At 40.2% G+C, this 26,307-nt stretch overlaps 1 protein-coding gene and 1 pseudogene across 2 annotated transcripts; both read left to right on the top strand.

The window, feature by feature from the left end:
- The first annotated feature begins 1,458 nt into the window (after positions 1-1,458).
- Positions 1,459-25,964, top strand: LOC145772748 (inter-alpha-trypsin inhibitor heavy chain H3-like). Of its 2 annotated transcripts, XM_082584625.1 has the most exons (25): positions 1,459-1,597; positions 2,170-2,251; positions 2,567-2,708; positions 2,801-2,933; positions 4,146-4,323; positions 9,356-9,614; positions 10,289-10,425; positions 10,542-10,698; positions 11,327-11,438; positions 13,290-13,470; positions 14,117-14,251; positions 14,815-14,990; positions 15,282-15,419; positions 16,533-16,683; positions 17,207-17,423; positions 17,672-17,828; positions 18,911-19,085; positions 19,895-20,134; positions 20,845-20,937; positions 21,418-21,548; positions 21,868-22,264; positions 22,479-22,628; positions 23,765-23,929; positions 24,407-24,582; positions 24,664-25,964. In XM_082584625.1, exons 1-25 carry the CDS (start codon positions 1,485-1,487, stop codon positions 24,827-24,829), a joined length of 4,161 nt encoding a protein of 1,386 aa, XP_082440751.1. In that variant the 5' UTR covers positions 1,459-1,484; the 3' UTR covers positions 24,830-25,964. The 2 variants fall into 2 exon arrangements, with proteins under 2 accessions (XP_082440751.1, XP_082440752.1); XM_082584626.1 differs by lacking the exons at positions 24,407-24,582; positions 24,664-25,964 and having other exon boundaries at positions 23,752-23,906.
- On the top strand, positions 5,173-5,399 carry LOC145772925 (small nucleolar RNA U3; annotated as a pseudogene).
- Positions 25,965-26,307: the final 343 nt, after the last annotated feature.

A 26,307-nucleotide genomic window follows, 5' to 3' on the forward strand; every position in this document is an offset into this window, starting at 1 on the left:
GAGCGTTTGGCTTCCAGTCCAGATTCCAGATGCTATTATAGTGACGTCCTCGCACAAGGGTAGTGTAGAACCGGTTGTGTGTTGCGTCACAGTCGAAGATTAATTATTGATAATTAATCACAGAAAGCAAGTACACTTGCTTTGATGCTTTCGCTTTTGAGAGAATGGTTTCGATGAAATTTTGTAAAACATACATGAAAGTTCGCATAGTGAGATTCGAATGAACTTCCATCGAAATTGGTTTCGTGCATTTACTGTAAGTTTATCAACGGCTCAATCTGTAACTTGAGATGTTGTCGCGCGCGTGGGCTTCAATTGAACCATTGTTACGGAACAAGTGTCGTTCGTAGGCGGAAAGCTATCCACTGTTGTCATCATAATGTGTTCAATAAGAGCTAGTTTGCGAGATAGGCCTAAAGGTTTCTACATTGCATTTGTGCTAAATCTCCCTCCGATTTCGGCATTGACAGGAAATAGCAATGGCCTTCGGGCAAAACTAGCGATTTTAAAGACGCAGAGGCGATTTATCGCGGCATTAGTGCTTTTCTTTTATTGAGAAAATTGCAAAATATAAACAGACCAAGCTTAGCAGGTGCTTAGGAGTTATCAACAGAAAGTAAATGTAGTTCAACATCAACAATTGTCGTTCGATCAACCACTGCGGTGAAGGAGTGAGGAAAAGCCGAAAAAAGGTCAAACAAAAATCTTTAAAAGCGAAGACAATGGGATGGTTTCGCGCTAACCATGTTAAGGATAAGTAGGTTGTGATAATGATGCGTCTGCATCGCGAATAAGATAGGATACAGTTGTAAAAAAGTGATCTGAAGAAGAATGCAGCAGTTGTGAAGCGATATTAATCTGGGGTAGACAGAAACTACCATTTGGGTGTTCAGCAGCAGTTTTGTTCTGGCTGTCTCTGGAAGCCACCTGCAGAGCTAAACGATTTATTTGTTGGTTTAGTCCAGTGGCTGTCAACCTTTTTCGGCTTAGGCTACGGCACCATCCAAACAACCAAATAATTTAGCGGCACCCACTGTCAAACCAAAAAGTTTCTGCATTAAATAAAAACAATTTTGAAAAGAGTTTTCGCAAAAACAAAACTAACTACAGCTTTGTATCATATCATGCACAATTTATTGAAGTTCGTGTCAAACAAAGTCAGTGCGAAATTTGCGCTTGAGGTTTAGTGCAAATCCGTTCAATGTGAGCTTGCGGCACCCTTGTGAAATGTAAATGGCACCCTTGAGTGCTGCGGCATCCCGGTTGGGAACCACGGGTTTAATCTTCCATAAACATTGCCACAAGAACCGAAATCATCGAGCGGAGAGAAGCAAACGCTTCCATACCGCAGGACATTATTTCATCATAAACAAGGATATAGGGGACGTTCCTATGTTTTGTACTGTGCAACCCAGCAAGAATACCAAAGTTATCATTGTGTTTCAGCGTATGTAGGCTATAAGCTTAGTCAAGTATATTGAAAGATGCGGGCAGCCCTGGGAATTTCATGCCTGGGGTTCTTGCTTTATTGCAATTTTGCAGAAGGCAATGTGCTGGATAACATGAAGAAGGTGTCATCTGGTGGAACATTTGAAAGGTAAATTGTCAACAAATTTATTGATGTTTGTTGATTTAACTTTGCATGACGTCTGACTGACATGACGTCTGACTGACGTCATTTGTTTATCATTAATAGTTTTTTGTTTTATAAAACCTGTCGCTATATGTCGCTAGTGCGGTGGAAGTCCCTTTTTTATTTTAATTCTTGAAAGCGTTAATTTATTTATTGCTATCATGTTTTTGGGTGATGGAGACAAGGTACTCAGCTACGTCTCTGAACGGCTGCATGGACTCTATCTGCTTTGTAAAGCGCTGAGCAACGCATATCTATGATGGATAAAACGCAAAACAAAATACATTAGCATTAGTTATTCATGTCTATTATTATTACTATTATTATCTTAAACATTGAAAAAATTCAGGTCCTTATAATTTTTCTTTTATCTACTTTTTCTTTGGCGCGATGTGCCGCCAGTTGGCGCGATGTGTCAAAGTTGTCACATCCATTCTGCATGGGCCCTTCTGTCGCTATATCTTCACGTCATGCAATTAGCTTTGACGTTGTGGCGAATGCATCGCGGTGAGTTACAACCGACGCTTTGTGTTTAGCGATTCCAGTGACGTCATAAGAGCGCTGCAACGAAAGAGACGCCATGCCACAGAAGAAGTTGAAAGGTCACGGCAGAAGAGGGTGAGAACGAGCGTGTATTGGGAGGGGGCATTTTTTGTAAATTCTCAGAACAAAAACATTGTCTTTTCTGGAATAGTTTTTATTGTTTATTTCTAATTATGATGCTTTATTACGTATGTCTAATCTACCAGTAAACAAGAACTGCTTACAACTCACCATCAAATGAAACCATTATAGTGTCATATGAAGTTGTATCCTGTTTAAATTGTAATTTGTAAGGTTGGTGGATACTTTTTTGTATTGTGAACGATGGTAACCCACCTAGGACCATCGATAATCCAGAAACAGGAAAATAGAAGTTTCTATTTTGTTCAGGACTCTCCACCTCTTGTGGATCATCACAGGACTGTTCGTTACGCCATTACCAACGGGTTAGGTTCTGATGGGTGGAATAAGTTGGTAAAGTCGGATTTTGTACCTGTCGTCCTCACAATTGTTAGGGAAGGTTTTATTGGAGGTGAGGTTTCATTTATTTATAAAATTGATTATTACAAACTCAACAAAGTTGGAATCATGATTGTTCGTTCATTGATGACGTGATCATTACAGGGATGCACGATGACGTTGAGTTCGCCATCGATCGAAGCGTGGTACGGTACATCTATATGGAAGTAAAAGGGGACTGTGAAAATCTCATCGTCACATCTCCAAACGGAAGCAACACTCGTGTCCCATTTGGAAGGTTAGTCGAAGCTCGAAAGTTTTTTGCAAAATCTTAAAATATCCTGAAGCGTTCAGGGAAAATTACCAAAGTTATCTCATTCATGTCATTAGTACCCGGTCTAAATTATCCTTTCAACAGCCCTGGTTTTGACATTCTTCTTTCAATTGCAATCGTGAAGAAAAACTTCTTTTTCTTTCATTGTCACACTTGATTCTAAGCATTGACTGCTTTTTGCATGAAAAGTTTCCAAGATTCTCTGTTGTTTACTTTCTGAATTAGGTTTGTTGGTTGGTGTAGGTTAATCTTTGTCTGCCTTGGGCACCCTTCCCTTCTATTTTGCCTGTGAGAGATAGGTGTTCTAACTTTCCTTTTTGCAGCAGGTGTCCTAAAAATTGAACTTGATTTTCTTTGATATTTTTTAGTAGACTCTTTGTTTGTTTGAATTGATTAAAAACAGTTTGGTTGCTTTTTCTGTCAGCCCAGGAAATTCTCTGCATTTTTGGGAATGCCTACATTTCAAACCTGGACAATTACCAAACCAATTAATAAAAGAATAAATGGGTTTTGGATAATGCTTAGATCCTTATCGTGAATTCCAATGTTATCTAGCATCTCCAGTAATTTGGTATCCCAGTAAACAATTTTCCTTGGCCCAACGTTGGCTGACGGTTGTTCCGGTTGGCTGAGGGTAGTGTAGTTTTGCCAAGTTTGCCAACTTTTGAAATATTTTAATTGAAGATACCTTCGAAGGATTGTTCAAGTTTGCTTCATGGTATTCCTTTTACAATTGTAATGGGACAACGACAATGCAAAAAAACTTAGAATTAGGAAGTCGTTCTTGCCAATGTGGTGTGCAGTTGTACAGAACGTTGGACCAACGTCATTATTTGCGGGCGAACTACGGTAACCCCTCTATTTTTTTACGTTGGCCGAAAGATTTTAAAATAAGTTGACCCAACTGTGACGAATTTTGCAAGATACGTTGGGTCAAAAGAGGAGCACTATTTTACCAACTGTCACACTACGTTGGGCCGAGGTACAATGTTTGCTAGGATGTTTTATTCGGTCGAAAGCTTTCTTATAATCAATGAAAGCGATGTACAGATCTTTCTTCATTTCAATTGATCTTTGAGCGATATTTGAGCGACTAAGAAAAACTACAGAGATGATTAAACTATTTAATTTTTGTCAACGTTGATTTTATTTGAATTTTCGTTCAAACATTCGCAGGCACTACGGACGCACCAATGCTGAAGTTGAAAGAGCTGACAGCCTTGGCATCTGGACAATCACCGCCAACACAACTATCAACAACACCTGCTCTGTGAAAGTGACTGCGCCGTGCGCGATTGGCTTCACAATGTCGCTTATGACGAAACACTCCTACGAAAATGACTCCGCATATCGAGTAAAACCACATGGTGTTTGAGCTAACAAGTTGTGAAATTTTATAAACCTGTTAAGTATATTTCCTTTGACAATTTATTTTCGATAAACACAAAACACCACTAGCATCATCCAAACTCGGTTGGCTCCCACTAGTGGAGGTGGCCGATTCTTTCATTGCAGCGATTGCTTTCACTCCTATTCTCTATCACTTTCTGTCCATCACATCTTCTTCCTTCAGTCCGACTTTTCACTTGTTCTTTCCATGTTCTTTTTGGACTTCCCCGTTTTCTCTTTCCGTCAAACCTTTAAAATCAAGACTTTTTGAAAAAAAATTTCCTTCCTCCTTCCGTAGTGCATATTTTTGCAACGTATCTTTGCTCTTTTAATTTATCTTTGTTCTCACCACGACACGAAGACTTTCCATTGAGGTGGCTTGATGAGGATACAATCGTTGATGAGACTGTCTGCATCTCAGCACCATACTTGCAGGAAGAGAAAGATGCTACTCCTGATTGGTGCACGTTTGCTGAAATTGTTTTCCACACAGATTATTGCAAGTGGTCGACGTTTGCCCAAACTGCGTTGAGATGCTGAGATGTTTTGGCGTTGCATAAACTTCGATCTGGCAACTCTGACACAAATATGGGGTGGCGATGCACCCGGAAGGGAAGTCCACCAGCTTAGGTCGCGGGGGCCAGGCTGGGGAGTCTAGGTACCTGTGGAAGGAAAGTGTGGATCGAGATTTTTGTGCGACTCGTCCGCAAAAGTTAGAATGGCGGAACGGGCCAGGGAGACGGGATTTGCTTTCTGCAAACGCAAAAAGGTCAGCTCACGACGGGCCGGGCGACAGAAGTTTTATAAAACCAGGCAGCGCCCACGTCTCCATCGGATCATTTCTATAGTGTGCATCTTGACAACGTCACTCAAAGTTGACAAAATCTCAGCTACGATGACGAGACGAAGGGTTTTCCCTCTGAGCATGAAGCTTGGCTAGATCTTCCTCTGGGAAGATTCAGCCCTTGATGAGTGTTCTTTTTTTTTTTTTATTTCGCGCAACGCTCAGAGTTCAAGATGGATACCACTACATCTTGCAGGTTTACAAATTGTCCATATGGAATGGATTTGTTTCCTGTCTCATCATTAGTGCGTCCGCTCCGGGAGCCGTCCACACACCCAAACACTCAGCAGGCACACCATACTTACATGGAAGATACCTACCAGGGAGGCGAGGGACTCACTGCGACCGAAGGGACCCACCGCGGTAGATGGTAATCTGTGGATGTAAATGTTTGGTTAGTGGCTGCCTGTCTCAACTTTTCTCTTGCTGATCTTGGAGCAGTCTAGGAGATGGCGGGTCAAGCTCAAGAACTAGCGCGTTTTGGTAGATAATTAATTTTTAAATTTTATTTGAGTTTGTTTGTGTGTGTGTATCTTCTTGTTGCCCGCTTCAAGAAGGGCACCTGTTTGGAGGAAACGGGCCACTGCAGTCTGACACCTCATTTGGCGGAGATGCCAGAGAGGAGCGGCCAGAGGGAGGGTAGCTTTCGCTGACCCCAGAGTCGTCTTGGAATGGGCCGCTGCAATCCTGTCATCCCAGAGCGAGTGGGACAACGGAGAGGGACGGTTAAAGATCTCCCGCTGCAATCACTCTTCCGGCATCAGGCCGTTGCAGATGAGTGAGAGGGACGGGTTAAAGGTGGGTTGTTACGCCCTTGGCTGTCTAAACTTCTTCAAAGATGATCTACGACCGTACTGTGCTAGTGAGACCCACCGCTGCAATCAGTCATCCCTACCACCGAGGACGACTGAGAGGGCGGTTGAAGAGTGGATCTCGACTGGTTCTTCTTTCTTCTGACCGTAGGAGGAGGTTTGGAAGGAGTAGAAATGTCAGATGACAAAGGAATGTTATGCTTTTGTGTTATGTCTTTCGTTTTTGTCATGATGACCCACAGGGCTTGAATGGTGGACCGTTTTGTGTCCTGTATGTATGTGTCGCCTATGTCCAGAGATGTCTTCTTTTGGATGATGGTGTGCTTGGCGACATTCATCATGGTCAGAAGGATCAGGTTGTTCTTTTGTCCTCCAGGGAGTTGGTTGTAAAGGATCATGTCCTTTGTTATTTCCATGTCTTCCTTGGTTAGGTCAAGATATTGTTGTTTCAGGCGCTCCCATATTCCTTGTGCAAAGGAGCACTTGGTGAGGACGTGGGCCACATTGTCTTCTGGTTTTCTGCAGAATTTGCAGTTTGTTTTTCTGTCGGAATGTAATGATCTATTAAAATCTCCCCATTTGTATCCTCCATGTGCAATCCGAAAGGACATGGAGGATAGGTGAGGTGGAAGGAAGAGTTTGATTCCCTTGTTTTTCAAGAGGATCTCATTCCAAGGAATCTTCTTTCCGTTTTCATCAATCTTGTCAATTTTCTTTTCATTTTGCGTTTTCAGATTGATGTAGATATTTTTGTAGGAAGTATTTTCCCAGTCGTGTTTCAAGCCTTTGAGTTTGCAAAAGGACTTGAAGATGTCCGCATACATTTCGTTTGGAATTGGGGCATGCGGAATGCTGTTGGAGAACAGATGAGGATTGATGTGTCTCATTCTGTAACTCAAATTGAACATGGCCCATTCGTGCCAGATTTCGGTGGCGTCTTCTAGTGAGAAGAGGTGGCGAATTCTGTCGATGCGGCTTGTTTGAAATTTTGATTGGATGTCCACCATGTTGATGCCTCCATCTTTGACAGGAGGAAACGTCTTGCTTCTCTGGAGCTGTTCGAATGGTGAAGGATACCAGAGGAAGTCGATTAGGATTTTGTTTAGTTCTTTGATGTGTTGTTTCGTTGGCATCAGCACTCTACTGAGATGCAAAGTGACGGGTACCAAGAGAGTGTTGATGATCGAGATCTTTCCATAGAGGGAGAGTCTTCGTGGTTTGTGGATGTTGGCGATCGTTTGAGTTTTCTTGATGGCGGTCTGCCAGTTCATCTTGTCAAGTTGTGTTTTGTTTGTGCCTAGCCAGATGCCCAGGATCTTGACGTTGTTCAAGATCGCAGCTTCTGGAAAGAGCTGCTGAGCTCTTTGGGCCAGGTCAGGTTTGGACGCCAGGATGAGAGATGGAATGTCTCTTGTGATGAATGTGGTGTCGTCCGCATATTGCTGGATTTTGATTGTCAGCTTGGAAAAGCGAAAACCGTTGATCAGATGGTTTTTCTCTATGCGTCGGGTGAGAACGTCAGCACAGATTATGAAATAGAGCATGCTGAGGGGACAACCCTGTCGTATGCCCCTTTTAACGTTTATTCGTTTTGTTAGAGCTCCATTGATTTCTATTTTGCTTTTTGTTTTGTGGTAAACTAATGACAGGTAATTCATCATTATTGGTTTTACTCCGAGTTTCTTCAAGATTCCATAGAGGAAGGAGTGACTAACTCTATCGAAAGCTTTTTCAAAGTCAGTTATCATGACGTACAAGTCCCTGTGTTGTGTTTGGGAAGCTTCCAGGGCAGCTTGTATATTCATTGTAACATGCTCTATTCTGCGGTTTGGCAGTCCACATTTCTGATTCGGACAAATCAGGTTTGTGATCATGGGTGTGAGTGTTCTTAGCCGACTATAGTTGGCCAGGAGGAGGAAACTCGTTCTGAGTAGTTTTTTCTATTTATACAAATAATTTTCCTTTATGTGGTATGATTGTTGTTCACCTTCTTCGTTAGATGGAACAAGGGTAGGAAGAAAAATCCGATTTCAAGATTAATGGAAGAGAAAACGAGATTATGTGCAAAAAAAATCCTTGCTGGTATTGTAATCAGAAACAGCATTTTGATAACCTACTTCTTCTTCAACAGATTGATATTGTTTGATCGGCTGTGATCTCCCACATGAACTGCCACCATTTTTTTCTGTCTTTTGTTTATATTAGTGCTTCCGGCATGCTTATTATTCCCATAATTTGCTTGATATTGTCAACATATTTCATTTTTTGTCGTCCTTTTGTTCGTTTGCCTTGCACCATCCCAGTCAACATTGAATTTTCCAACGAGTTGCTTCTAGCTATGTGTCCGAAATATCTTTATTTTTTGTGGTAAATGTTGTTAACCAGACTCCATTTATCGTCTATTTGTTGGGAAACAAATTCATTTGTTTTTCATTCCATCCAGCTGATTCTTTCTATCCTCCCTCCTTATAACCAAATTTATTACTACTTAAGTCATCATCCAATCGCGTTCTATCCATCGCATCTTCTTCCTTCAATTTGACTTTGTCTGCCTCATTCATCACCTGTTATTTTAGGACATTCCCGTTTCCTCTTCCCATCTACTCTCCAAGTCAAAGCCTTTGGAAGAAAACTTCCTTCCTCCCTCCTTAGTACATGCCCATACTATTTTACGTCATTTGCCTTGGCAAGTTGTTCAATAGTCATCCTCATCTCTAAAATATCCATCAGCTCTTCAGTCTTTTTGTCTCTCCTCGAATTTATCCCACACATTGCTCTCACCATTGCCTTTCCGTTCGTCTAAGAATTGCCAGTTCATACCTTGTGACATTCAAGCATTATAAATAATACACTGTTTCGAGTTTCTCTGTGCTGTCATCAAGCGTTAAACTCATCCCTGTGGTTCTGCACATAGTCTTCAAAAGGCTCCTCAGGTAGCCTACCATTTAAATCAGCGCGTTGCAATTTTTCTGGTCAATGATGGATTTTGAAACACAATTGGTCTCGACGTCTGGCAACACTCAAAACAAACTTAAGTTGACTGCCAATTGATTGTTCAATTTGTTGTTGTGGTTTGAATGCGTGATGACCTCTTCCAGTTGAGCTGTTAGCACCATCAAAAATATTTTTATGTCTGTGAAAGCTAAATAATCAGTAGACATGCGAAGCTTTTCTAAAAGAAATCGACAAACTGAGTTATCTCAAACACTCTGTGGATTCATCGATTTTTTCCAGCGCATTTGTTTTCCCCTAATAAAGGAAAGTTGATTCATCCGATCGCTGTTGTAAAAATTGACTTCTCCAAACTATACCATCTATAATGTTGACTTTAAACTCTTCAGGCCATCGAGGGGAATCCAAACAAGAACAAGTCCTTGGGTGTCATCCTGGACGGGTTTGGAATGGAAGCTTTGAAGTCCGGTGGCAAGGACATGGTCGATACTGTACGTTTCGTCAACCAATCCGGTTATGATGTCATCGATCCGGTGCATGTTACTGATGACGTGAACGGCCTGAATTCCAAAGTGAAGGTTTACCTCAACGATGGGTTGAAGACTTCCCAGCCAGTTTACGTCATAATCGAAGGGAAAGATTATCAAGGTAAGATGGAGATCGTGATGTTGGATCCACAACCAACCTAACAGAAATCTTGTAGCTTACGAAAATTTTTGATGTTGCTAATAGCAAGCTTAACATTTTCAAGGTAGTGCAGAAGGTGGTTTTGGTAGCTTATTGCAAACAGCTTGCAGTTGAATAGTATAACTTTAATGCGCTCCCTTTGAGACAAAACGTGTGGTAAGCAACCACACAAAAACGCAGTTGTTTGTTACATCGCTGCCATGCCGCTGTAGCCAGATGTTAGAAGTTTGCTCTTGCAATCCCAGATGTTGCATCTGTTGAAAAAGAGCTGGTAATGAGAGGTTTTTGTTGTTTGTCGTATCCAGGCTTACACCGGGTGGTTGAAGATTTACATTAAGTGAATGGGAAGGCAAGGAAGCCAATCTTCGTGTCCACCTTCAGGCACTTAAGTGTCCTGCCAAAAACACAGCCGCATGCTCTTGAGCGGTGTCGAACCGGTGCCCTTTCGATTGCCGTTCCAAGGCTCTCACTACTCAGCTATGCAATGAGAGGTGATGTAGTGTCGCCAGATGTTGTTTGTTACATCGCTACAATGTCGCCCAATATTAAAACGATGCAACAAAAAAAGGCAATGCACAATTTGCACATTTGCCTACAATAAATATAACTTTACCAAGATTCGAATGTAATTGTAGGTCACCGCTTCACTCGTGCCATTCCGGAGCCAATACGGCCGTCCCACGTCACCCTCAAATGCGAGCCTCGTGACGTCATCATGCAAACTGAAGTCGAAACAACGTTTGACGTCATCGTACACAATCATGAAAGAAATGTAATTTGGCGTAATCACTTGCCTGGATTTTTACTTTTATGACTTTTTTATTTAAGTATGAACATTTCCCTATTTCATCAATCATATGAGTTTTAATAATACACCATAACTTTCAGGACACCTTTATTGTGGACTCATCGGACAGTGCTTCTTTCACCAGTTCCAAGATTGAGGCATTCCAGATAAATTCCAAAGAGACGAGAGGATTCCCAGTTTCAGCGCGAACTAGTTTCCATACTGCAGAAGGAACAACCAGCTCTCTCAAATTTGCTGGTGAGGAATTGTCAAAACTTATTTTTACAACATATCTGCTTCTTCAATGATCTACAACACGCGAAATAAAATTGCATTATAATAAACCAATCTCAATTTATTTCCTAATTTAATTTTGTTTTGCTGATTGACAAAGCGTTGGAATAAATGTGGATCAGTGATTGCAACACTTGAGCCAGTAGGTGCATATTGTCATGAATACGAAATAAACTAATTGTTGTTGATGATCACCACAACAACAATACAAGTTTGTTTGTCGTATCTAGGCTTACACCTGGTGGTTAAAGATTTATATTAAGTGGACGGAAAGGCAGGAAGCCAATCTTCGTCTCCACCTTCAGGCATGCCTCTAAGTGTCCTGCCAAAGACACAGCCGCATGCTCTTGAGCGGTGTCAAACCGGCTCCCTTTCGATTGCCGTTCCAAGGCTTTCACCACTCGGCTATGCAGCCGACAATACAAGTGTGCCTGTGATTCTCAGGGATAAAGAACCGACGTTGATATAGCAGCCATTACCATCCATTGCAACTTTTCAGCCAATATTCTCTACCAAAACAATAGGCCTACACTGATTTTGTTTATACCCTGATGTAATTTTTGTGGTGAAAACTGTTTTGATGATTCGACAGTGCGCGGATCCCTACCTGGATCGTCACAACAAACAAGTTGCAATATTGTTGTCGGGAAGCCATCGAATCCTCGCATTGATTCCCTCACAATCGATGGAACAATCAATTCAAGGTAACGTCATCGATCACGTCATATACCAACATAAACTTGACAACGTTTTTTGGAAACACTTTGAACTGGTTGAAAGTTTATTTGGCTCATGTAAGCTCAGTGATTGACTATAGAATTGGCCTGATAATATGATCATCTACAATACCAATTCAACTTGTCATGTTGTTCTTCAAGATGAGGTACATAGCCTAGCACCATCATCTGAAGATTTTTTTTTGAAGTTTTAAATTTGATTTTATATTTTTAATCAAAATGGCTGCAAATAAGAAAGGAAGATGTTACTTGCATAGTTGAGTGAGCGAGTACACGACGTTGAATAGAACGTCGAGTAAACTCAATTACAACACACGACAGTGTCTTGAGAAGAAGAAAACACTCAATGACATGGGTGAAAGTGAAAATAAAAATTGGCTTTCCTGTTCATTACTCCCAAGTCTTTAACAATAACGTAAAGACAAGAAAAGCAAAGAAAGTCTTCAAAGACCTGGCTTTGCCAGTCCGCCTCTGACGACGCTCACGAGCCCTTCCAAACGCCCTTCAAAAACCACAAAAATCCGAACCTTGCCGGCTACAAGACTGCCCACTACGGAACGACGACATTTGTACCACCAAAAACTGTGTTTACAAGATCATATGCAAGAAATGCAGGAAAAGCTACATTGGCAGTACGCTCCGCCCACTCCACTCCCGCCTGAAAACAGCTTAACTTTGATAAAAGTTCGGTCTTTGATCATCACAAACAGTGCCTCGCCGACTTTGAATTTGTAATCATTGCCAGAGAAAACGACACGGTACAATTGCGCTTCAAAGAGGCCATGTTCATAAGTAGACAGAGTCCAAAGATCAGCAACCGTGCCGAAAGGGAAGAACTACGTCATCTAATCTATCAAATCAATTTAGATAATGTCCATAGTTACAACACTCGGCATCACAAAAAATGTACGTTGGTTTTACCGCCTGTTAAATCAAATAGTGGGGAAAAAATGTTATGTTTTACTGGTGTGAAGTTATGAAGTGACATTTCTAATGAACTGAATAAAAATACATATAATGTCTTCATAGCTAAGTACAAGTGTCTTATTCTTGGTCAGTATAAAAATTAATTCATATTTGCTTTAATGTTGATATTTTTTTTCTTTTTTTCTGTATTGGTGTTCATTATGTCCGCTTTGTTTTTTTAGTGTGATTGTTTGTTTTTTGTTTGTTTGTTTTTTTGTTTTTTTTGTTTTTTTTTATTACTGTGTTACCTGCAACAGGCTAGGTGGCAGCTGACATAGATGACCTTACAGGTCTTTCGTTGCCATCCTGTTGTGCTGATGGACACTCAATTTGTATGTACTTTTTGTTTGTTTATCGCCACCAAAACAATAAACTGAACTGAACTTAATCAACTGATTCAACAAAATTTCCCAGCACTAACGCCTAACAACACAGAAATTCAACACACAGCATTGAAGACCGCAGTCTCAAGCCAACCATAAGAGACGCATAAAACAACGACTCACTGACTTCAACACCATTCGTCATAGCACATGACTAGGGAACTGTGTTCCGAAAGCTCGTGCAATTCACTATTACCACAGCGAACTCGCGACATCAGGCTAAAACAGGTCGTTAATATCTATATTGTGATTTAACAATAAAGTTTAAAGACTCACATCGTGGCTATAACAAAACACAAAGTAGATGATTGTTCTCTCCCGGATGTAAATGGTTGTCCTCTCCCGGATGCAGATCCCAGACAACTAATCAACGGCCTCAACCGTCCGCAGACGTTGAATCAATGTAAAAAGCGGTTAATTTGTTGTCTGGGTGGTCTCCAAGATATACTTAATATTTTGTTTGTTTTAGATTTGCTGAGACTGTTGTGATGTCAGTGATGACCAACTACGCTGACGTAGGACTGGAAGCCAAATTCGATATTTTGCTTCCAGTTGACTCATTCATCACAAATCTCACCATGACTTTGGATGACGTCACAATAGTTGGGAGAGTAGATGAAAAGGAGAGGGCAAAGAAAATCTACGAAAAAGTAAAACTTTTCTTTTTGCGTTCAACAAGTAATCATTGTGCTTTGCCCGCTTTTTGATTGTATTAAATCTCGTTTATAGATAAAAGATCGATTAAATCTTTACTTGAGGATGATCATTATTGACACTGTGACCATTAATTCTCTCAGGATTATTCCAGTTAGCAATACAGTTATTTTTTTGGGCAAACGAAAATTCAGAAGAAAAATACCAATTTTGTTGGCATACACCTATTTGGTGAGTAAAAGCTCGAACCAAGTTATCACGAAAGCTAGAGAGCTAAGTGTTGGGTCAGTATCAACTGACGTTCCATTTCCAATGGTTGATCCAGGGTAGAGCCTATTGGGGCGATCCCCTCCCCATAAAACACAGAAAAGTAGCTTCATTTATGGTGTGTTTGCAATTTGTGTTTTGTTGAAATCATCTCCCTTAAAGCTTCTTCCTGGATCCGCTCATGACTTGACCTCACAACTCAGCCGGTGCGATTTATGTGTGTTTGGTAAATATAGCAATAGAATAAATGATGTTACCTGCCGCAGTCCAAAACTAATCAACGAGTTGTCTGCGATGAAGGTTGTGATGTCACAGACTTCTGATTGTATCCACTGGCCTTGCAATTCAAATCAAATTAAAAATATGCTTTTACAGGCTAAAAAGCGCGGGAAAACTACAGCCCACGTGGCAGCTCAAGAATCGTCAACACGTGTTTTCAAAACCAGTTTGTTTGTTGGACCTGGGAAGAAAGTTATCTTCAGGCTGACCTATCAACAACTGCTTGGAAGGGTTTGTCAATAATCACGTTGCATAAAAATCGCATGCGGGAAAGTGGATGATTTGGCTACATTTCGAGACAACCGTGTTATCCTGAGTAGATCTTCAACAAGTCGAATTAGATCAGTGACCGCATTGTGAAGGTCTGCAGCAGATTATGCATCTGTTGAAGTACCATTTAAAATGTCTGTTAGTAGTTTTACAAGCCTTTAATATGGAGGGTTTGAACTGCTTTTGGTCCTAGCAGTTACCTAGGTTGACAAATGAAGTCTCTGTAAACGTTTAAAATGTGTTTTGGCAAAAAAGCTGTTTCACTCACCTCAGACAAACTTATGTCATGCATGTATTTAATTTCGCATCATTATCTATCAATACATGTCTGCTGTAGCCTATAGCTGAGCGGTGAGAGCCCTAGTTTGACACCTATTCTGTTTAACTGAACCCATCAACATCTTGGCTGTGAAATCACGACCACTCTTCTAAGTGACATAAATCAATGAGAAGCTATGTGTTTTGCAACAATTTGAAACGAACAAGGCGGGAAGCAGAACTAGCCTTACCTCGTATTGTTACAGTCGAGAGGAAGTTACAAGTACACGGTCGCCTTGAACCCAAACCAGCTAGTGAAGAAACTGAAGGTTTCCGTTCACATCGAAGAGCAGGAAGAGATAGATTACATCTCCATTCCTTACTTTGATAAAATCACATCAGATACATCACGCCATCCAGCTGGCACTACTGTGATCTTCGGGTAGGTAATTGATTCAGTTCTATGAGTACATTAAAGAAATTCTTCATGTGTTTCTCTGCAGTCGAGAAATAAGTCACGTGTTTTTGGAAAAACTCTCGATGGTTAGTGTGGAGGCTACACCGGTATGGTTAGCGAAACACAATGCTCGTTGTTCAATGATGAGTAGTCAGGTAATGCTGACGCTGGGAAGATTGCTCCTTCCCAACTAAGAAATTCTTCACTTAGAAAAAAATTGTCAACTCCTCTGAGTCCGAACATTTCCTGTATCATTTTTTCGCATGTACTTTTCAGAAATACAAAAAGATCAGCTCACATCAAGTACAATCCTCTCCCGGCACAACAAATCGCTTTTAGGTCGTCGAATGCATTTTCCATACTCTATGACGTGGTGAGGACAAAAGTGTATGGCGACGTCACTGTCGCGAATGGGTGAGATCATGAATACTGTATCGCACCTCTGTCGCATTTACATTACAATGAGTAATTACTTCGCGGTGAATGGTTTTTAGACACTGTTGGGTATCATTAGGTTTCTCATCTGACCTCTCTGAGTTGTAAATAAAGTTCAAAGTCGCACTCACCCACCGTTTGACCTTGCGATGGACCTGAATCAACAGAGTACTCAAGTCAAGTTAATTTATTTTGTTTCAATAGCGCCACATATAAACAAACAAGCAGAATAAATGAAAAGTAAAACAATGCATTGTAAGCTACAGCTGTTGCTTAGATTATGGCGCAACCGAAAGACCATAAGCGGTCATATAGTCAGCCATCGCCCCCATAACAATAAATCTAACTACACATTCATGCACACAGTGTGCAGAGGCAGGCACACTACTTCGATAAATAAAGAAGGTTTTGCCACTGACATTAAAAAATTTGCTCTACAGTGTACAAATACTCAGAGTAAGACTACACAGTTTGCAGCTCGCAAACCTCTTTGGAGTAGGAGGCAATAGGCATGCCGGAATGAACGTTAGTTTTTTGTTTCAAACAGGCATCATAAGCAAGTGCCCATGTTTGAAGCTATCACCTTTAAAACCCGATATTAACCAATTGGTCTAAGAAACGCAATCTTTCGTTCACTGGCATCTTTCCTTCAACTTCCCGGGTGTACGTTTGAGCAACGAACTATTTAGCGGCACCTAGTGGATAGAATATTTTCCGGCAACAACTCTTCAACAATCAAAAAACTTCACTCTGCCAATCTCGGTGACCGGCCTTGCGCGTCAATGGTTCAAAGCCTCTACAAGTGTTTGAAACTGCCACGATTAAGCTCTCAAAGACTTTGCCAGTTCGAGCATGAAATTCTCACAATCGGAAACTTGTGTTGAGATGTTGATATTTCTTTTTTTAATGACCGTGGCTGAAACAATTATTCAGCAAAGAACAGCAGTTCACAATTAAGCGCAGATATTAGAAGTGCATTGCAAAATAATTCCTGTTGGGTGATATTACTCATAACAAGTCGTACTTAGAGTTTGAATTAATTAATTCATAATCCCAATTTCGGTTGTTGAGTTAAATATCTTCTGCTTTCAGCTACTTTGCTCACTTTTACACCCCTCTTTATCTTGCTCCTCCTCCAAAGAAAGTGATGTTCATCATTGATAAGTCAGGATCAATGGGCACAACAAAGATGCACCAAGTCAAAGAAGCCATGAGGACTATTTTAAAAAGCTTGGATGAAGTTGTAAGAACATCGTTGTTAATATCTCATCGATACTTTATTTGGCTGTTACATTTTGTTATGTTTTGTGTTCATTTGTGAAAATAAATGCAAACATAGTTGAACGTTTTATTTACTATTGTGTAGAAGCATGAAATGTCTACCTCAATAAAATGACCCTGATTTCACAATAACAAAGTAGAAGCTTGCTGGCAAGACCGGGAAAGTGGGGCGACTGTTGCTAGAGCTAATTGACATTGCCCAATCATTCGTTACCCTCATATTGGTTTGGCAAATTGAAAACATGTGTTCTTGAAAACTCTCTTCTCTGATTTTATACCCACGTTCAGTGATGAAAACACAGTAATGAAGATGATGGCGGTGATGCGCGCAGCAAAGATTTTGACAATTTCAATACTGATAATGGAAGTGGTGGTAGCAATGGTTCGATATACTGCATTTCGATCATTTCTTTGTTTACGCTGCTTGGGTGTGTTTATGACTTTGTTTATTGTTTGTTTTGGTTTATATATTAATTGTTTCTCAGGATTTTTTTGGTATCATATTCTTTGACAATGGCCCCAATAAAAAAGGCGCTAAGCTGAGGAAGGCTACTGCACAAAACGTCAAACAGAGTTTGACGGATCTGTCTTCGGTTGATTCCGGGGGTGGGACGCGAATCATTCCTGCCTTTAAAACCGGTTTTGAAGAATTCAATCTTCATTTCAATAAGTTGGCAACACCCGATATAGGAGACGTTACAGGTAAAAACATAGAGCAATTTGCATTGGGATATGTCTGCTTCAATATTCTGTCTGAGTTGTCCAATTATTCTTTTAAGTATACGTTGAATCCACAATCATCACTACTAATGACTATTATAAACACAGAGTGAAACTGTTCACCAGGCATTTGATAAATAAAGTGACTTGCAGGCGAATCCTCCCCTCCAACTGGCAACAAAATTTTAAGTTGAAAGTTATGTTTTCTCTTCAACTTCTTATTTCACCAGCTGACCATGGTTCAGAAGAGTTGGACATGTCTGGAGATGATTTAGACATGTCTGGAGATGATTTGGAAATATCCGGAGATCTTGAAGTTGAAGATAAAAAAAGGAAAGTTATTGAAGATGACTACGAGAATCTCATTGTGTTTTTGACTGATGGACAGTAAGTGATTAACGTTAATTCATTGTAGGAATATTTATCTTCCAAATGAAAAAATCTACTTTGAGAGCTTAATTCTGGCAGCTTTGCAACTTGTAGAGACTGTGAACCACTGAACCACTGTGAAACATTAATACAATGCCCGGTAAGGTACTACGATGGACAGAGTCAAGTTTACGGTTGTTGTTGTTGAAGTGTTGTCTATTAATTATTCCCATCACTAGATACTGCTAAATGGAGAGCTGTTCTTGAAATATGTTGCTCAAGCGCACACTCCAAGAGACAAACCATCGTCTAATCACAATGGTGTTCTATGCATTTGTTGCCGCCTCCAGCCTTCTATGCCTGTTGCATAGAAACAATGGTCCAACTGCAAGTTTAGCTTAAATTAACGTTGTTTCAGTGACGATGTTGGCCTTGTTAGTGACTCATCGATTTTGCCACAAAACTACCAACAACCTGGATTCATCTGTTAAAAATAAGTAGTTACCGCTCTCCTGAAAAGTTTTAAAAGTGTTGTTTTATATCAGAATTGAAACCCATTTTTTAACGTATCCAGGCTTAGACCCGATGGTTGAGGTTTTAGATTAAGTGGACCATGAGATAATTTTCTTGCCCATCCAGTGTGTCCTGACTCCTTCGTTCAGTTAACAACCTTCGTCCGGTGACTTCATCACAGCCATGACAGTCACCTCCAGGCCAGCTGGGCAAAGTATCGTTTCTTTCTCTTTGGTATATATTCAGTTTTGCCACTTCCAGCCATAGGCTTCTTAAAACGAAATGTTCAGAAATTGCAAACAGCATCTTGTTTTTATGCGGCGATGCAGCGCAGTGGGATTACCACACGCAACTGACAAAAAGATTGATACAAATTCTTGAATTATCCTAAAAAAGTAGTGTAAAATTCTCAAAGTCAAAAGAAACTTATTGAAAGCATATTCAAAGACTTTATAATGTTTCATGCAGTGGAAACCACACATTAGAAGCCTTGAAATGAAGGCAAGTACTTGGTAGTGGGATGGTATGTTGCAAGAACTATGCGTGGTGCCATGCTATAATCGACACTTATTGTTCTTGGCTGGCAGGGGGGAAAGTCCTTCAGAAGTTTTAAAACAAATTAAAAGAAACAACATCCACAAGATCGCGATCCACACAATCGCTTTCGGACAAGGCGCGGCTCGAGATCTCCTCCAGTCCATCGCTGCCCAGCACGATGGGACCTATAGGATGGTGTTTGATGGCTTGACCGCTTCTGCGCAGGTCGGTATTGTTGGATCATAATTTGTTTGTGTTGTGCATTGCTTTCTATTGGTCGATTAAACTTTAGATTCATTTCTGATTTGCTAGCTTCTCAATCAACTCAATTTCACCGACATTTTAGATTGATAACCTTAAAATTCTTGAATTCTTGAATAAATAAAATTCTTGAATAGTAATCAATTTCATTGATTACCTCAAAGTTAAAATACAATTAATATTTGTCGTATCTAGGCTTACACCGATGATTGAAGATTTAGATTAAGTGGACGGGAAGGCAAGGAAGCCGATCTTCCTGTCCGCCCTCAGGCATGCCTTTAAGTGTCTTACCAAAGACACAGCCGCATGCTCTTGAGCGGTGTCGAACCGGCACCCTTTCGAACGTCGTCCCAGGGATCTCACCAATCGATGATGCAGCCGACAAAGTACAATCTTAGTACTAGACTTTCTGGATTGGTGCTTGTAGGCGAAGGTTCACACGATTTATAACGTTACACCTTTTCTTTTTATGCTGACTGCTAATCAATTACGTTCTGTGGCTTTTTATCATCTGTTTCTTCAATTGTTTTGTTTGCTTATTTCAGGCTAATGATTGTCTATAAATTATCACTAGCTCAGCATTTTCACATTATTTTTAACGACTAACAGCCAGTCAGGTGGTCTGACGCATGATTTTTCTCAATTAATCAAACCGTTCACTTAATGTCACTCAACTGCGTTCATTGAGGTCGCTAGCAACGTGTGCTTAATGTTATTTTGTTATTTGTTTGATTCAAATGTTTTATTTTTTGTTGATGTATATACACATTTAGATCGACGATTTTTTTCAAGAAATTACTGCTCCCTCTCTAAGAAACATCTCAATAGAGTACCCAGTCAACCGTATCGTTGACGTCACCCAAAGCAAGTTCCAGGCAATACAATCAAAATCAGAAATAGTTTGGGCAGGAAGAATAAAAGAAGAGGAGGAACTGTTAGATGTTGGACTGGATGAACCTCTGTTGGAGGACTTCGATGTCTCCAGCGGAGGAGGAGTGTTCATAAACGCTCATGTGAGTTGATCAGCTAACGATGTACGCCCACATGGAAGGTTTGAGGCAAGGGCTAAATTCCATCTGCTAACTGTGATAATTGTAAAAATACGCAATTTAAACCAAGCAGCAATCTGATATTAATTTTGTTACAAAAGGAAAATCTGCAAATGTCATCTAACCATCTTCAAGTATTTGGAAAACGGACTTACGTACATTTAAAAGTGGACTGACACTGCAGTATTTTATTTTTGTTTTAACAATGTTATCTCTGACCAAGTTGAATTATTTAGCATAAGCAGACATTCCAGACAGCAAAATCTGTCATTTTGATATGGATTCAACGTCTGCAGACGGATTTTGTTGTCTAGGATATGGGATGAACTGAACTCAGTTCAAGTTAAAACTAATAAATGAGTCACTTTCAAATAGCTCAATGTACAAATGGCCTGATGCATGAACAAGATTTTGGTTAGTTGGGAGGCTTCATGCTTCGCTTCTGTATTCAACACCGGATATTCAAAAACTCTTTTCTTGTATGTGAAATAGTTAAATCATGAAGCAGAAAAATCATGAAGGATAGAACCTCAGTCCCTGAGGCTCACACGACGACGACGATATAGGTGTTATTTCTCAGTGATGTTATTTCTTAGTGATGTCCTCTGTTCATCATTCGAGATGTGTGGGGATGACTGTGTGTTGTGTGACCTGTTCATATTCCTTTGTTTTAGCTCTCTGGCCACTACCTTGATGAAGATCTAGAGATTGACATCCCTATCAATTCTAAGAAAGCAAAGTCACGGATCATGACGTCACAGCACCAGGTGACGCCTAACCATAACTTATATTGTAAGAGAAAGAAAAATAACTTTATTTGCTAATCAGATTCTGCAATACAATAGTTGCCAACACAATACAATAACATACAATTCATAAACATAGAGGAACGCATAAGTACGCTCAGTGTTGAACAATGCAACCTGATTAGCTAGTTAGTTTAGTTAGTTCACGAATTAACGTGTTTTGTTCCTCGTATTGCGAGGGCTGAACGTCACTCAATTTCGATCCGGCTTGATGGCGGCTTTCCACGAACCCATATTTTGAACATTGACCTCCACAAGGTTCCCTTATCGGATGTCGCTCCGCACGTTATCGTACCACCACTTCTTTGGTCATTCACGTGGTTAGAGAAAGACCATTTAATCATCCAGTCCGCTCCAATCAAAACTTTTTACAACAGTTATCAAATGAATGATATTATTGACACTGTGATCTGCGCTTAACCACATTGTTTCCATTCTTAGATCGCAAATTTTACTGAGAGGCTCTGGGCTTTCCTACAAATCAAAGAACTTTTGAAAGAACTTGTACTTGCGAAAGGAAACCCAAACGCTTCGGCGTTGATAAAAGAAAAGGCGCTCAACATGTCGTTGCAGTAAGAGAGAGTCTGAATTCGCATTTCTGACTACAATTTTATACTATTTGAAAAGATACGTTTTTTTAAAAGCAATATTTTTTGCAAGGTTTGGCCAATCTGAGTCAAGAGTATAGACCAAATAATTGAAAGATCCAACTTCATCAGCGATGATAAAAACTTTTAAAACGTTTTCTGGGTCTTACCAGTCTTACTATTTACTCATCCCAGATGCAATTTTGCATATGTTGATGTGCGCAAGTGCACAAGCAGACATTAAACGTAGATTGAATTTGTTTTCATCCATCACACAATCTCAGTCTTTATTTTTTTCCTCCAGGTATAACTTCGTGACTCCTCTTACTTCCATGGTGGTCGTTCTTCCTGACGATCTCAAAGACATAGAGGAAGAATTAAAAAGTGAAGAAAAAGAAAGGAGGGAAAGAATAAAAGAAGACAAAATGAGGAGAAGAGAAGAAGAAAAGCAAAGATTGGAAGCGGAAAGGCTAAAAATGGAACAGGAAAGGCTAAGAATGGAAAAAGAAAGACAAAGACTGGAAGAAGAAAGAAAGCTGTTGAAGGGGCCATCAGCCGACCAGTCTAGTCAAATCGCCAATCTTAGAACTAGTCACAAACTAAGTCGTGGAAGAGGAGGAGGATACGGAGATCCTCACTTCATCATTCCACTTCGTCCGGATATCAATCTCTGCTTCAACTGGGATGGAGAAGAAGGAGAGGTGATTAACTGTCGACGTATAAACTAACATTTCCTAACCAAGTCAGAGTCTTTAACAAGCTTTCACTGAAATTGGTTGAACAATCAACTTTGTCTTTCAATATAACCGATTGAGTCATTCTCCCAATTTCGTAAAAGATATTTGTGTTACTTAAAAACTTCGTTTACGTTCAGTTCGCATTATGGGAGGTTTCATCTTTTCGTATTTTGTTTAGGTTTATAACTTGTTCTACGACCCCTCAGCTGGAGTGGCTGTTAATGGCAAGCTGATCAGAACTGAAGCCCCGGAAGAAACTGGCAAGAGCCACAGAACTTATATTTCCGTCATGGGACTGATTCTTCCAGAATACAACCTCAAAATAGTGGTTAGTACCTATCCGTAAACTGAAAAAGCTAAAAACGTAGTCCCATACTCAATTCTAAGCTTTGGGTAATGAGAAGATAAGGTTCTCACTAGGTCTTTGGCACTATTGAGAGTAGGGTGGCCAGTTTCCTTCTCTCGGCCATCTTTTCTTCAGCAACTATGCCCACCGAATTTATTACACCCTGGTCCTGGGTATAGGTGAGCAGTGTTTTATCAACAACCAGCTGAAGCCGGGAGTCGAACCAGGATTGTATTATTGGAAAGCCAACGTCTTATCCGTTCCGACATCCCACCCGCCCTTGTAAACTGAAACAGTGCCAAATGCTTCTACCATGCATTGGTAATTGGCTTGTGTTAGTTATTAGAACATGCCCGCTACGAAAGCAATGACGTTTGCTTGTGTACCATTACTAGTAACCTCAACTAATTTCCGTCAGTTTGTCCTTATTGTAATCCAAAACAATAATATACTACGCCTTCGTATGAGCCAGTGAGGGTCTGTTTGTTACCTGGGCCACTGAAAGGCACCCGGCGTTTACTCTCATCATCTCAGACCTTCACCAATCCATGATCACCCGATCAGGGGCGTTGACAGGGGGGCCAGAGGCTAGTTTTGGACCTAGGTCCGAAGTAATTTAGGGGCAGGGAGCCTTTCTAAGGACGACGGGAATTTGAAGAAGCCACCGCGTATTCTTAGAAAGTGCATTTTTGTTAAGAAGTGTCTTGACTTGGGGCCCAAGGATTTCATTGGTACCGGGCCCTGGACCCGATACTGATTTCATTAACAATTTTTCTGTTGATGCGAGATAGTTAACGATGTCAGGCAGCTGTTGCTAGTTGATTAGTTTGCGACATTTTCTTAAGCGTTACGATCGCATGGTAGCTTTCGTTATCTTCCAGCACTTTCAAGATAGTCGAGATAGTGTTTATTTTTTCTACAATATTTGTTGTTGAAATAGTTCCACTAACCATTGCTACAATGAAGACACTTATCGAAGCTATTGGCTCATGTCATGATCAAATCAGTAATCAAATTATTAAAAAATGATGAGTTGTCCGACAACCTTCCTGCCATGATCTTTTTATAGATAATTAATTACTTTTTTATTTTATTGAAGTCAAAGCTTGTTCTTTTAGGTTCGTCCTGAAACGGTTACCCTAATCTCTAAGGGGATAAGAAACATCACCCTTCCTGTGTTATCCTCCATGATGATAACTAGGCATGGGGTGAAATTACGTATGTATGACGTCAAGTTCAAGACTGCAAAGATTGAGTTGTCGGGCGAAGATTGGTCCTTTGATGTGAGTGGTTAAAGCTTCAATGTAGGCCTATGGTAAATACAACGTTAAATAACATTTAAAATACGATAATAATGTTAGCAAGGAGAACGTTTTTCATTGCTCGAAGTTGTGGTAGGCCTACTTGACTTCATTCTGACGACAAGCCACTGAAGAGAGTCAGACGTAAAGTACCGCAACTTCAAGTAATGAAAACTTCTCGCCACATTCACGTTTAATACCTCAAATTAACTCTTACTACACTAACATCACAGATTAACTCTATAGCAAAATCGAAGCAATCAAATGGCGTGTATTGCAATTCCGCGGATCAAGCGCGAACATCAAGAGTCGAACCATCATTGTTTGATCTTGTTCTTTATTTATTTGCAGATCTCGGTGCTTGTTTATTGGATTATTAGGGTAACCTCAAGGCGCCTTTTTATGTCCTCTGAAGAGTCTGAAGGCTGCCATTCGATGATCACTTGCTTGTGTTTTCAGATTATTGTAACCCGAAATATCCGCAACCACCACCAAGCCTGTCACGTGGACTTTTTTGTCAACAGCTACAAGAACCACTTGATGTCGCCACTGAGTGGAGTTATCGGACAATTTCTGAACAGTGACGTCAGTGTTGCTCATGACAACAAGTTACATCAAACCATTATGACGATTAAGTAAGTTTGACGAAAATTTGTTTCTTGGTAACAATTTTAGGTTTGATGTGGGTCTTTCGAACTATTACTTTTTTTTCATAGCAACCGTTCCGGTCGAGTAACAACAATTGAGAGAGAGCAGCCATGGTCACGTGAGAAAGTTACATGTTGGAGTTCCCATAGCAACGCACGTGACATCATCCAGGGCTCCCACGAGCACTACCTAGTGGAAGATGTGTTGAAAAATCCGAGCTACTATTGGATTTGAGATCTTCTTCGCCAACAAAGAACTTCAGCGGGAAATATCGCATATTGCAGATTTTGAGCTTGAAATACAAAACTCTTGAGATTGTTTTAACATTTGACGTCATGACGTCCAGCACGCAAGCAAATGATTTGTTTTTATTAATGAATAAGTAGATCATGTACATTTTAAAATGGAAATAATTCGATTTGCTTGTTTGTCGTATAGTTGCTCCTACTGGCAGCACAGCAGCCTTTGTGTCATCGGCTCAACACGTTGTGTTCACGTCGAACGCTGGTACGTGCCTTGCAGTATTGCGTCATAAAGCTTTAGTCATCACCACAGAAACCTCATCTCATTGTTGTAAGCAAAGGTGTACTTCGGTAAATCGTTCTAATTGTTCTGACTCATCAATCGACTCATTATAACTGCAATAAATATCTATACTATATCTTATATACTATATATACTATACCACCAAGTTTTGGTGACAGCTGTTTCATGTGCCATGCTGGTATTGCTCATGTGTGGTGATGTCACAATGTCATCTCGCTATTTGTAAGCTCTATCAGGAAAGCGGTTGTAGTCATGATTGGATACGTTGTATATATTTTTGTTTGTTTCTCTGCCTCAATCAGTTTAGTCTTTGTCAAGTCATAATTTTCTCACAATACACATTGTTTGTAACAAAGCATCTGTAATCGACTATAATGCATTGTCGCCGGTCGTATGATTTCAGGATTTGGAATTTAGTTGGCGAACTGTATAAATAATAAATATGCTACATACGATACATACTACGCACATCTTTTTAAACCAGTCTCGTTTTTGTTGCAGTTTTATTTGTTGAGTAACAAACAGTAAAACAAGATTAATTTTTACACAGCATATTCTCCCTGAATTGTTCTTAAAAAAATGTCTTTCTAAGAAATAATTACATCCTTCTCAAGTGACTCTGGTTGGAGAACCATGGCCAATGGTCATACGTCTCATTCCATCTCATCTGTTTTACTGGAAAAAATTTGGTATAAAGTTGATAATTAAGAACAACAGTATTTCGGTACAACCAAACGCTTCCATACCGCAGGACATTATTTCATCATAAACAAGGATATAGGGGCAATCCAACAAGAATACCAAAGTTATCATTTTGTTTCAGCGTGTGTATAAGCTTAGTCAAATATATTGAAAGATGCGGGCAACCCTGGTAATTTCATGCCTGGGGTTCTTGCTTTATTGCAATTTTGCGGAAGGCAATGTGTTGGATAACATAAAGAAGGTGTCATCTGGTGGAGCGTTTGAAAGGTAAATTGTCAATAAATTTATTGATGTTTGTTGATTTAACATTGCATGACGTCTGACTGACATGACGTCTGACTGACATGACGTCATACTGACATGACGTCTGACTGACAATTGTCTTCACGTCTGACTGACGTCATTTGTTTATCATTAAGTTTTTTTATTTTGTTTTATAAAACCTGTCGCTATATGTCGCTAGT

This window comes from Aplidium turbinatum, chromosome 6, assembly GCF_918807975.1.
Source record: "Aplidium turbinatum chromosome 6, kaAplTurb1.1, whole genome shotgun sequence".
Taxonomy (NCBI): domain Eukaryota; kingdom Metazoa; phylum Chordata; class Ascidiacea; order Aplousobranchia; family Polyclinidae; genus Aplidium; species Aplidium turbinatum.